Source organism: Cololabis saira, chromosome 4, assembly GCF_033807715.1.
Source record: "Cololabis saira isolate AMF1-May2022 chromosome 4, fColSai1.1, whole genome shotgun sequence".
Lineage (NCBI taxonomy): Eukaryota > Metazoa > Chordata > Actinopteri > Beloniformes > Belonidae > Cololabis > Cololabis saira.
In genome coordinates, this window is record NC_084590.1 from 27,071,925 (window position 1) to 27,085,795 (window position 13,871).

General features: G+C 39.2%; 1 protein-coding gene across 2 annotated transcripts in view; it reads right to left on the bottom strand.

Annotated features, from left to right (window-relative positions):
* LOC133441707 (cGMP-inhibited 3',5'-cyclic phosphodiesterase 3A-like) overlaps window positions 1–13,871 on the bottom strand; it is an 86,293-nt gene that overhangs the window by 13,934 nt on the left and 58,488 nt on the right. For both annotated transcript variants that reach the window (XM_061719283.1, XM_061719284.1), the window contains exons 3-9: window positions 8,781–8,926; window positions 8,586–8,701; window positions 8,256–8,499; window positions 7,081–7,157; window positions 6,780–6,976; window positions 4,793–4,930; window positions 2,923–3,034 (exon numbers count right to left, since the gene is read on the bottom strand). In XM_061719283.1, the coding sequence (XP_061575267.1) occupies window positions 2,923–3,034; window positions 4,793–4,930; window positions 6,780–6,976; window positions 7,081–7,157; window positions 8,256–8,499; window positions 8,586–8,701; window positions 8,781–8,926 (1,030 nt within the window). The remainder of the gene's footprint in view (window positions 1–2,922; window positions 3,035–4,792; window positions 4,931–6,779; window positions 6,977–7,080; window positions 7,158–8,255; window positions 8,500–8,585; window positions 8,702–8,780; window positions 8,927–13,871) is intronic.

A 13,871-nucleotide genomic window follows, 5' to 3' on the forward strand; every position in this document is an offset into this window, starting at 1 on the left:
TTATTGCTGTCATTTACTTTATGTATCTTATGTATCTGTAGGTATTTGAGTTTATAGTTATTGTTATTTACTGATGTTACTTTCCATATTTTTATTCACTCCTTTTTTTCCAGTTTATCTATTTTATTTATTTATTTTTGTGCTTTTTTTTTGTGATTGTCAAATCACACTGTGTGACGCATTAGTAGGTAAATCTTGAATTAAAAATCCCTTTGAAAACATGCTGGCTAGAAATAAATTGAGCAATGTGCATGTATATATATACATATACATATATATATATATATATATATATATATACATATATATGTGTGTGTGTATAAATAAAATGGCAAAAACAATTGTACTGCAGTTTACAATTTAAAAACAAAACAACAAAAAACTAGGATCACAATGCTTAAGAGCAGTAAGAGCCAATTCATACAGAACACTTGAAGGGTGAACTGGAGAAAGGTAAAGAGGAGAAAAGTAAAACATAAATCAATACATAGAAATCAAAAGAGGAAAAGATTAGAAGCAATTTTCGTGATACTTCCCTGCTCAAGTAAAAAGGTTTAAACAAGTATAACATTGTAGCTATTAGAATTTAGGTTATATAGGTCATATAAGAGAGATTTATTCTTTCATAAGGATACCAGAAATTAAATACTTCGTAATTTCACAGGCATTTCTGGAGCCATTTTAGAATGTCTTTCCAAATTGAGTAATAGCATGTATACTGTATATCAGATCACTTCAGAGTGGACAGGGTCAGCACACCGGTCCATCAGGGGTCTACTATGAGCCCGGTTTTGTTCTTCACGAAGCCGCTCCTCGACAGACTATTAAGCAGTTCCACAGCCTGTCTTGCCACATTCATGCTGATAATATCTAGCTGTGCTGTTCCTTTAAAGCAGAAACACATTTTCTCATGGGGACATATTTTCGCGGAGTGGACAAAACAGCACATTTTGGACAATTTAATTAAAATATGGGCTTAGTTTAGCTACCAAGTCCTTCAAGCATTTAAAAAAAAATTCTCTCACAGATGAAGGCTGGGTTAATTTCACAAACTTGTAAGATAGAATTAGCAAACTACTCCTGCTATTTCAGACAGGGTCTGGTTTGGTGGCCAGAGGATTTCAACTCTGCTCTTTGCAGATGTTGGGGTCCTGTTGGCTTCATTAAACCACGATTCTCAGCTGCTTTTGGAGCAGTTTGTAGATGAGTGAGAAGTGGTGGGGATAAGAGTCAGCACCTCTAAATCTGAGACCGTGGTTTTGAGTCAGAGAAGTGTGGAATGTCCTGTCCGTGTTGGGAGTGAGGTGCTGCCTAAAGTGGATGAGTTTAAGTATTTAGGGTCTTGTTCACAAGTGAAGGACGAATGGAACAGGAGATGGCTGATCGGTGCAGCATCTGCAGTAATGTGGATCCTGTGCTGATTTGTTGTGGTTAAGGGGGCAGCTAAGGGGGCAGCTTTCTGTTTACCAGTCGTACCAACTATCTTTTTGTTCTTTTCACATTAGTGACATGTTTGTGCCACGTTAGATGTTTGGTAGAATAATATCTTCCTACTCTTTTTGAACACATCAATACTCACTTGACTTCTCGAACATTCTGCCAGTAAACTGATCATTACGATAAATCATGAGTAAAGTCACAGCATTCTGACTATGTCTCTTCTTTTCTCAGCATTCATTCCAAACAGGGTTCTGCTACCAATCTTTAAACTACACAAAATGTGTGAAGAAAAAAAAGAAGAAAAAAACCAACAGCAATGAGCAGGAACTCTCTGTAATTTGGTCACATTAGGTATGGTTCATTTAAATTCATGGTACATGCCATTCAAACAAGCACAGAAAAAAATCTAATCAAACATGTAGAAACTGCTCTGTTTCCCTCCCTCAGGATTCCAGATATGATCAACACATTTTGAGAGCTACTCGCTCAGTTAAGTAAAGAAAAAAACCGTGGGCCAGAAAAACAGGGAGCTGCTTTCATGTTTTCTGGTCATGCTCAATGTTCACAAATTATAGGATGAATTTTAATGCCCTGCTCAAAGGAAGTACTCCAGTATTCCCAGAGATCCAAAACAAACCCTCAATGTTCACTCAAAGAAGGCTTTGAGGGATGAGCTAAAAAATGAATGCCCTTCCGATCTGAGCAGTGTATCCCAGTGCCGTGTATTTGGTCGTTGAAACTAGATCCCCTTCAGACAACATTTGGGTATACAACATCCCAAAGAGATGGAGTATTCCAAAGTAAGGCTCTACGAGTTATAATTGGAAAGCAGTGAAGCTTTGTAACAGCAATATTGAAGCAATTGTCATGCTATAATACAACATGCTCTGGAGCTGCTTGCAAACCATCTGTTCAAACTTTATAATTTCTCTTAAACGCATCTCTGAAGTATCTTGTAGTGATTGCATTTGCTTGCTACCATAGATAGCAAAATATGTTAAATCAATGTTGAATTATGGTCAAAAATTTTGGTTGATTCGATGATTGATGGTGGATCAACTGTAAATTAATCATCCAATTCTAATGCCAATGTGTAATCAATGTTGAATCAACGTATTTGTTTGTCGCGGACCAGGCTTCAACATGGCTTCAACATGGATTCAATGTTTCTGCCTAACCATATTTCAACATTGATTCACTCATATTTTGCTATCAGGGTATGTAAGTAAATTTTGAATGCAATTAAAATGGGGCTTGTGTCAAGAAAAACTGCTCAATTAAAGATTTTACATCTTTGTATATACTTTTAAAGAAAAGATGTCTAATCATTTTCACCCTGGAAACTGGATTCAATAGTGTTACAATAATGCTCATATAGAGTTCAGCTTTTACACAGCTTCATATCATGAACAATACATCCACCTTGTGGCAGCTGCAAGTAAAGTCTACATGCACACACACATAATCAGACTGTCTACTCACAAGGTATATCCCTGTATCCATTCTCCAAAGCATGGAAGTAGTTCATGAACTCTTTAACAGGAATCTTGAAGGTCTCAAACAGACCTGTGTCCTCAAAGAGCCTATAAGAAACCTGGGACATAAAGACAGAATTGGTCATGAGAATCAGTGTGGACGTTTCCAGCCATGTTACCAAAACACAATAAGAGAATGCAATGACTTGCCAGTGATTTAGACCACACATCTGACGGTGGTAATGAGAAAGGCAACATGTCAAAACTATAGACTGATTAAAAAATTGTGGAATGCCTCAAAAAGAAAAAAAAAAGACAGTAAACAAACACAAAGACTCACAAATTATAGTTTTTTTGGCCTAACATGGTTTTATAATGAGCATCACAGAGAGTCTGTCAGAAGGAAAGATAAACATCAATTGGGACAGTTCATTAGTTCAACTATTAAAAAATACTCTTCGCTCATAGCCAACTTTAAATGTTGTTGCCCATTCCCCCATCACATAAATGTTTTTACAGTCTGCACGTTTGTTTCTTTCTCTCCACAGTCAAGCACCAATGAACTCGATTGATCCACATGAGGGCCCGATCTTCTGCTGAGCAAGGCAAGGCAAGTTTATTTGTATAGCACAATTCAACACAAGGTAATTCAAATTACTTTACATCAACATTAAAAGAGAGACAAGACACAATTAATCAGTAAATAACAAATAAAATGAAATAAAATGATAAGAAGAGAGGTAAAATAATAAAACGCAGCTTACAGGGCAGCCTACTCTACCTGCAGACTTACAGGCATCCCCAGGATAAAAGAATGACATTTCCCAGTGCAACATTTGCAAAGAATAATGACACAAAATATTGTAAAAAGTTTAAATAGATTTATTGCTGTGAAGTCCAGTCTTTCAGCGTGGAAAGTCTGTAGAAACCTATTGTATGATCTCAGGCGTGGGTGTGTAAGCCACTGTTAATTGCCAGAAGCTGCAGTCACAAATGCTGGTCACTTTCCCACAAAAAGAAAAGAAAAGAAAAGAAAGGCACAACAACTAGAGGCAAGGCTGCCTTCACCATGCCTAATTTGTTTCAGATGAACTGAGGCAGAAAGCTGTCGTGTTGTCTGATGATTCAAATTTTTTATTTTTTCTGAAAAATCATGAACACTGTGTCCTTGAAGCCGGCGAGGGCTCATATTGCTTAGGGCACACAGTTCAAAGGCCGTCATTCCTTTCATGAAGGAAAATACATTTATTTCAGGTAAGATGTATAGAAATGCAAATACAGAATAACCTACGACTTATTTGTTTTTAGAAAATAACCCTTGGAATAGATCGCAAAACCTCAGTCAAGACGGCTCAGTTAATGTTCTTTTACAACTCCTACATACTTCCTTTTCATATACATCAGACTATTTTGTGAAATCTACTCAGCCGTACATTTCATAGTTGTGACAATATTTATGATATGCAAACCTGCTTTTTTATTCATACTGCTTTTCGGAGACGAATTTATTGTACATTCATTGGAATGGTTTATAGAGCCAAAAGCAGCTCTGCATCATAAAACTGCTAATTACATACTGCAGATGTGGATATGTCTGTCAGTATTCCCTCTTATTCTTTGACTATATACTACTACTACTGTCATTTAGCAGACACTTTTATCCTAAGCGACTTACATCTGAGACACACACACCATGGAGCAATTAGGCTCAGGGGCCCAAGGTGGTTCATCTTGGTTGCCATTCCAGGGCTTGAACCTGGTCCTCCAGCCCTAACCCACCTCTGTAGCCACTAGACCGCCACCCCCCTATAGTATATATCTATATGTATTCATAGAGGCATCTAGGCTGCAGTATTTCCTCATCATGAAGAGTTTACCTGGCTGAGGATGCTGCCCGTCTTGCCATGAGTCTTCTCCACAAGACTAAAAACGGGAAAGTTCCAGTTGTTGAGTTGACTCATCAGCAGCTCCAGCCCTGGCATTACCGGGTCCTCTGGGTCTGAGACGGCCTTGTCCTGACAGGCAAAGGATATGTGTTTCTTTTTAAACATAGATTAATCAATCAATCTTTATGTGTATAGCACTTTTTAAAAACCAGGGTTGACAGAAGTGATTCACAACTAAAATCTAATAAAACCATGGACTGAAAAGAGTAGGAGCAAGATGGTGACAGTGGTATTATGAGCCAATTGCCGTTCTACTACTACTACTACTACTGTCATTTAGCAGATGCTTTTTTCCAAAGCAACTTACATCTGGGAGAACAACACAAGGAGGAAATCACATAGGAGGGTCCAGCATGGATAAGTGCTGGTCAGACTGCTGTGAGCCCAATTGGACACAGGATCTGCCATGCCAGTGCAAGAGGATTTTATTTATTTGGTTCCCTTTGTACCCTACAACAGTCCCGTTATTCAGCAAAACTAGGTCTTAAATTCACTATCATAATGTCATCTTGGCATAAGTGCATGCAGCTTTCTCAGTGCTGGGTCATGCAAAGAGCGGGACAAATCTAACTCATCCTGATGAGCAGAGAAGTTAACTAAATGCAGAAATGCTCCTTTAAGAGCTGGGTCTTTAGCTTGCTCTTAAAAGTAGGTACGGACCCTGCAGATCGGACAGATTTAGGTAGGTCGTTCCACCATCGGGGAACAATAGAGGAATCTAGCTACTGATTTCACGCCACGTTGTGGTGGAAGCACCAGGCGTCTTTCACTGGTTGAGCGGAGCTGTAGAGAGGGAGTGTAGGCAGGAGCCGTTTGGGAAATTGGTAAACTGCAACTGGAAGCCAGTGCAGAGAGATTAGCAGCGGAGTGACATCATGAGGAATGTCAGAGAAAATCATGTCCATTTCAGAGACAAACTCTTCTATGTTGCCTCCTGGACGGCGGTATATGACCAGAATGTATGCAGTAATGGGTTTAGAGATCTTTACTGCCTGATATTCAAGTGATGAGCAGTTAGCAGTGGGGCACATTGATGTGAAATTCCACTTTTTGGCAATTAAAATGCCTGTACCACCTCCTTATCCAGTAGAGCGAGGTGCTTGAGTGAATTCTGACAGGTGTAAAGTTTTTCTTGGGATTTTAAGGTCACCAAGGGTTTGTTACCGACCGGGTAACCAGTTCCACAGTTTGGGACCAGCGGCTGCAAAAGAGGGATCACTTTTTTCCCTCATCTGTGGAACCTCTAACACCTGTTAGCCTGCTGAATTCAAAGTTCTGCTGGGTTGATGGAAACTCAGAAAATCACATAGATATGAAGGAGCAAGGTCATTCATAGCGCTAGAAACAAACAATTAGATTGATAAAATGGATTCTAAATTCAACTGGGAGCCAGTGTAAAGCACGCAGGACAGGAGTGACGTGGTCATGTTTCAGAGCACTTGTCAACAGTTGAAGTTGAAAGCAGCGCAGTAAAGTTTGGTTGATACCAGAATAAAGATCATTACAATAATCGAGACGGAAACTAATGAAAGAATGAGCAGCTTTCTCAAGATCACCACTTCTCAGGAATGGCTTGACTTTTGCGAGGAGTCAAAGTTACCAGAAGCTCGTCCTGACAACAGAATTAATCCGTCATATTTTAAACTTTAATCAAAACCCAAACCCAGGTTCTGAGGCAGCAAGAGTTTAATGTTAACTAAACATCTGTGCATGTCTTTCAGACCACTTGATGAACTAGGATTTATTGGCAGATAGATTTTCAGATCATGTGTATACAGATGAAAAGACATGATGATGGGAAATTATCAACCCCAATGGCAGCATGTATGATGAAAAAAGAACAGGGCAGGGTTTACAGAAATGTCAACTCATTCATTAGAAAAAGATCATTCTCAGTTAAAAAAAAAAAAAAGCCTACCTCTGGCGATGGTAAAAGTGGGTGAAGAACAATGCCTTCTGTCGGATAATCCCTACAACCTTCCCTCACTTCAGGCGGCTTCTTTCCTCCTTCTCCCTCCTCCTCATTTTGTGCAAAGTCACTGCTGTCACTGTGGTTGGTCTCATAGGTGCTGTCGTAGGTGCTGTCATAGTCTGATGAGGCTACTACACGCTCATCTGGAAAGGTATCATGCATGTTAGAAAAATGTACAATTTTTTTTATAGCCATTTTATCTGATAAGTACTGTGACAAACTAGAAAGCTTTCCAAGTGCAATTTACCTGGAGGGGGTAACCTGTCTCCTTTGCCACCAGATTCTAGCCCATGATGGAGCTGACTGCTTAACAGCCTGCCGCAACTGACACACAGAGAGCAGAAAGAGACTAACACATTCAGAGGACACTCGTTGGTCCATCCTGATCATTTAGACCAGGGGTCGGCAACCCAAAATGTTGAAAGAGCCATATTGGACCAAAAACACAAAAAACAAATATGTCTGGAGCCGCAAAAAATAAAAAGTCTTGTATAAGCCTTAGAATGAAGGCAAGACATGCTGCAGGTATCTATATCAGTTATAACTGGGTCTCCGGCTGCAAATGTAGCATCAAATGTCTTTCCATATGACTCTTTTTATCGGACAACTACTCGCTATAGAGCAAACATTCAGGCAAGGAATGCAAATGATTCGCTCCAAGAAACGTTGAATCCTCTATGGAAGAGTATCAGGGCCATGCAGGAGAAAATATATATTTGAGAGGGGAAGATTTTTTTTTAATTTGCACTTCGAGAAAAAAATCGAAATGTCAAGAAAAAAGCCGTAATGTGGAGAATAATGTTGAAATACAATTTCAAGAATAAAGTTGAAATTTCGCCTTTTTTCTCTCAACATTTCAACTTTATTCACGAAATTTTGACTTTTTTCTCGACATTTTGACTTTTTTCTCGACATTTCGACTTTTTTCTCATCATTTCGACTTTTTTCTCATCATTTCAACTTTTTATTCAAAATTGTATTTCAACATTAATCTCGAAATTTCAACTTTTTTCTCATCATTTCGACTTTTTTCTCGAAATTTCAACTTTTTTCTCGACATTTCGACTTTTTTCTCAACATTTAAACTTTTTAGTGCACAATAAAAAAAAAAATCTTCCCCTCTCAAATATTTTTTCTCCTGCATGGCCCTAATACTCTTCCGTACAAATCTTCGTTAACAGAAATGTTGAAATGTAATATTTATTCTACGCAAACCGTTAAGAATGTTTGTGTCATGTTTGTCCTCCTACAGAAACCATATTAAAACAAAAAATATATTTCCCTCCCCCATCGATTTCCATTTTCAAACATTTTTGAAAAAGCTCCAGGGAGCCACTAGGGCGGCGCTAAAGAGCCGCATGCGGCCGATTTAAACACTTCCTTTTTTTTTCCAAACAAACAAAGCAACTTAGCCCAGTTTACCTGTTGCAGTGTGATGGAGGACGCCAGTGAATGGAGGTGGAGCTGGGGGCGCTCTGGCTGTGAGTTAAGGCTCTGTGATGGCTCCTGGGGGCCACAGAGACAGGTATCCGCTCTGTCAGTGGCCCGGCCGGCTCAGGAAGCTGCACTGAACATGTCTTCACTGTAGGGCTGGAGACAGGGGTTCCCTGGACGGGAGGAGATGGGCAAGGGGAGCCCAGAGGTGATATGTTGGAGGGAGGGAGACCTGAAAAAGATGTTTTTCAGCTTTAAATATAGTAGTTTAAACGATGCTTGTTAGTGTGTGTGCAAAGTAAATTGAAGAAAGGACACCTGGTCTGCCCAGTGGTTTGCTGTGGAGGTGGTTGGAAGTAACAGTGGCTGTGCAGGATGCAGACATGGAGCGGCTCTTTGAGATGGTCATCATCAATGCGTTGTTCCATGACTCGCTGCTTGAATACAACTGCGTCAGATTCAGAAATGTCTGAACTCCAATATTGTTTAAGGTAAAGGGGTGAGTGAAATCACCTGTCTGGAGTGTGTTTAACGCTGGCTGAGCGGTCTCTGCGTACGGGGCCCGGCTCAATGGTGGGCAGCCCTGTAGCTGAGGTGGTTGTGGTCCATGTTGATGAAATTCTCCTCAGCAATCCTGGAGGCAAACTCCTCCTTAGACGCTGTAGTGCAGACAAGTATAAAAAAAAAGACCAAAAAACAACTCCTTTGAGGTATCTTTAGAAACATTAAAGGCGATGCACTGTTTGTGGGAAGGTACTGCACTTTAAAGCATTTTGAAATGAAAAAACAGCAGTGATCTAGTCACGTTGCACACGTTTAGATGAATGTGGAGAAATAAAGGGACAGAATAACCATATACAATGTAACTTTTTGGTTCTGAGAACGAATGGAAATATCTCATACTTGTTTTGTAATGTTTTATACCCCGAGGGTTCAATATATATATATATTTGTATGTGTGTGTGTGTGTGTATGTATGTGTGTTTATGAATATATGTGTAAATTAATGTATGTGGAGTTAAAATGATATGTCACAATATATATATATATATATATATATATATATATATATATATATATATATATATATATATATAAATAAATATGTATATACACACACATTTGTCTACGTATATATTAGTGTTTTTACGTGTGCAATCAGCTTTTGTTTTAATTATGTAAAGTACTTTGTGTTGCACAGGTTGTATGAAAGGTGCTATATAAAAAAAGTTTGATTAATTGGCTGAGTCCAAGACAGACATCTTCTTTCACCTCGTTACCACCCAGGTGGGCTCCATATATGATTGTCTTAACAAGATCACTAATGAGATGTGCTTCATCGGCTTGAAATGGAACAATAAATGGCACTGATTTGAGTTTAACAAATTAATGGAGGACCTCATGTGGGGCCTATTTAGCACTCAGAGTAATCCACCATTAAGGCTCACATGGGCAAACACAGATGGGCAATTCATTTAAGGCCAATTAGCAACCTTTGTCTAGCCCCATAAGGCTCCTTTTTTTCAGCCCAATTAGTACTCCCATGGACCCCACGCTCACATGTGACTGGGATGTAGACAGTCCGGTCATTTAAGGATATCATGTCACATCAGCACTGGCACAATACAATATTACTAATCTATAATGATTGATAATGATTAGATGACATATTAAAGACAAGGAAAATGTTAAAATAACCAACCAAATCAAAATAAGAAAATTAGGTTAATAATGATGTGCGATACAGCTGCTGGAAATCTGGAAATGACTTTGCAAAGCATCGGTTTAACAATCTCCTCTGAAACATTTGAAGATTGTTTGAAGCGTTCCTGAAAGCATTTATGTATTATCGATTACTATCGAATTCTGGACCACAGGCAAGAGAAATGCACAGAAAGGAGATGAGGAGATGCATACTTTGATGAGCAAAATTGGCGGTACGAAAGCAACCAAAACTGAAAATGGTGTTCTGATGAACAAGAAAAGTGTGTTTTGAGCGAGCAGACTGTTATCTGAGAGCATGCCTCCGGAGTGGAAGATAGAGGGCAGCAGAGGATCAATTTCCACATACTTCAGAGATCATTCATGTACTCAGACACACACAGAGGCATGAATGTCATCCAAATACAAACATATGGCACACATGTGCACCTCTCTGAGGTTTTTCCGATCAACAGTGAAGTTAAACCTGATCACAAACCTAAAGAGTTCAAAAGAACGACGGGGTGTAACTGAGGTGAGTGACTGGAGAGAAAGAGTTTGTTCAGAAACAGTCGCTGTAAACATAAAATCTGCTTTTGCTATTGTAAACTGTGATAACTATATCTCAGTGCAATTTAAAGTGCAGAACTGAAACATTTAAACTGCATGATTATGGAATGGACATGTAGATGACAAAAATAAAACCCCTCACACCCAGGACACAGACTATTCAGCGCTACAGAGCACTGTACGCCAAAACCTCCAGACACAGAGACAGTTTCTTCCCCCAAGCTGTTGCTCTGATGAACTCTCACCACTCATAGAGTCTCAGAGAATCAATCACCGTGCAATATGCTGTAACAACGCACCTCCCAATAATCTATCATATCTACCTCATTCTGCTGCACTTCTCACTTTAAAAATGTTTTTATATTTGTTATTAAGAGCTATCATTACCATGTCTACCTCATTACTGCTGCACCTTTCACTTTTTTAATTGTATATATGTTAATAAGTGCCACATTGTTTGTTTACTGTACATTTGTTATTTACTGTTGCTACTTTTAAATCTGGGTACAGTGAGCGAAATAACCGAAGTCAAATTCCTTGTCGGGCAATGTTCAAACTTGGCCAATAAAGCTGATTCTGATTCTGATTCTGATAAAAGATGTTCATAGCTGCTGCATGTTGCTGCATTTTGTGTTTCAACAGCTCTCTTCCGGAGCAGCTGTCTTTTCTATCTTATTATTTCAATCTTGTGTCTCAATAGATTTTGGAAACTGTGGCAGTGATAAAAGGCAATGTCCACAAATGTTTGGACAATTTTTTGCATTTTTAAAAAATATATTTATTTTATTTTTATAAAGGAGCTTTTGGAGTCGCTTGGTTATCTGTGTTTGAGCTCTCTTACTTGCTGCTTCCATGTGGTGACTGGACGATGCAGTCGTGTCTAGGCAAGTTTTTAAGGGAACCGTACAGGAACACACAAAGCGGGAAAATAACAACAGGATATGACAAAAGAAATTGAAATAACTGACAAGTGCAGTATTATGACTGTAATAGGTTCTGAATGTCTGTTTCTCTTAATTTTCCATGAACCGCTCAGGCCTATCCTAGGACTGAGAACATGTCTGTAAGATCCACGGATAAATAACTGCCAAGCGGCTGCAGTAAAGACCTGGAAAGGTTCCTCAAAGGAAGATACCTAAGTCTTTGATGACATGGTTGCTCCAATGGATTTTCAACAAAGTGGAGAAAGTTGGTGAAAACTGTCTCATAAATCCAGACTTAAACTGGAAGTACATATTATTGGAATAATTCAAAGTCTAATGATGCTGCACATATTCACCTACCCTGACGTGCTGGAGGTGAGTCAGGAAGAGTCAAGCAAGTTTACCACACTGGTAAACAAAGGCAAGATTTGAGTAAGAAAAAAAAAAAGAAGCTCCCCCAGACACCAACATCAATGTTTATATAACTGTTTCTGTTCTTAGTTCAAAGTCCTGACAGGGCAGTGGCCGTGAACTGAATCACCCACTTTCTCCAACAGCGAATGCAGAGCAACAAATCCCCAGTGTGTTGAAATCATACAGCTCCTAATTGACATTTACTAAATACGTCAAACATTTGAGCGCACACAGGCAGCTTTGAAGTGGGTCGTCACTTTCCAGGTAGGCTATCCTGAATTGCATCACACTTTCTTTTTTTTTTTATTTAGTTTCCTTGCTGCCTTGAGTGCCTGCATACATTTTGAAGCACTGGCCTTGTAAAACATTAAAAAGCCCTCTGGAAGCTTTTGCGTCATTAGGCCCACACTATGTCTGCAGCGAGGCAGGAGATGAGGGAGATGTATGCAGGAAGGGGCACACTTGGGCGTGCACCTGTGAACACATTTCCATGCAGCACAGTATACAAGCAAAAACTAACTTTAACAGAGCCGGTGCTGCTTCTGTGATTATTCTTAAAGTAGTGGTGTCAGATTCACAAGTTGGCACTATTTCCATTGCTAATTATAAAGTTAGCTTCTTCTTGAGGCTCATTTTAAATGATTTTATGTCTCATATGCTACGCATTCCTTCAACCAGCATGTTATCCTTGTGCAGATTCTGTCTACAAAGAAACTCATGCTGTATTTTGGTAGAAAAAAGAATCTCATATAAAACTCATCGCATAAAGGTTTTCATAAGTGACTGGTTTGTCATTCTTGGACAGACGTGCTGCTGCTGGAGTTTTCAGGTTTCTGTGACATCAATAAACCAACTTCTATTTTGTCAATTCCATGCCAAATGTACTGTGAATTAAAAACCAGAATTTGTAAACAAGAAATCAAAATTTCTAACGGGTTGCAATCATTTCTTTCTAAGTGGGACGTAGTTGAGATCAGTAACAACTTCACCAATGTTTTCGTGTGAACGAACGGCCAAAACGCAGGAAATCATCACTGTTTTTGCTACGTGTAAACGAGGCCTAACTGTCCTCTTGACAGTGTCCCCTCTCACCTCTTTAACAATGTTTAATTTCTCTTTATTAATGTTTTTTAATAGCATAAGGCCTTGTGTTGTTGACCTGATCAATTCATGGTTACGTTCAGGCTGCGTTCCAGCTGCCTTCAAACATACTGCTGTGCAGTCCCTCCTCAAAAAGGCTACTCTTGACGCTCCTACACTTTCAAACTACAGGCCAATTTCAAAGCTTCCGTTCCTGTCTAAAATTAACTAGTTTAGTAGTTTGTAACCAACTGCAGTCATACCTTGACCTAATTCACTGTCTGTTTGCGCCGGTTTGTAGGAAACTGCAAGGCTCCATTCTGGGCCCAATTCTTTCTTGTATATGCTTCCTTTGGGCTCCATTTTTCGAAAGCATGGCACTGCTTTGTTGATGATTTGCAAATTTATTTTGGCAATGAAAATTAATATTTGGGCAATGAGTCGATTCAACCTTTGCTGAACTGTCTTAAGGAAATACGCTGGAAGTTGGAGATACATTTCCCCAATTTGAACACGAACAAGACAGAAATCATAGCTTCTGGTCAATCTGACATCTTACATGTTCATGAAAGCATAATTGGCCCATTATCTGTGTACTGTAAGCAATTTGTGAGAAATCTTTGTGTGATTTTTGATTCCTGTTTTAAATTTGACAGCTTAGTTACAGTAGTGATTAAAGCTAGCTTTTTTCATCTGCAACTTTTAAGTAAGGGAAAAGCCTCCCTTCCTTTGAAAGACCTGAAGAGAGCTATTCATGCTTTTGTTACCTGCTAGTTGAATTATTGCAACTCTCTCTACTTTGGGATGGATCAGTTGTTGCTCCGTCAGTTACAAACTGTCCAGAATGCAGAAGCTCGCCTTCTGACAGGGAAGAAACGCTGTGAGCATAGCACTCCTGTGGTGGCTACCCTTCACT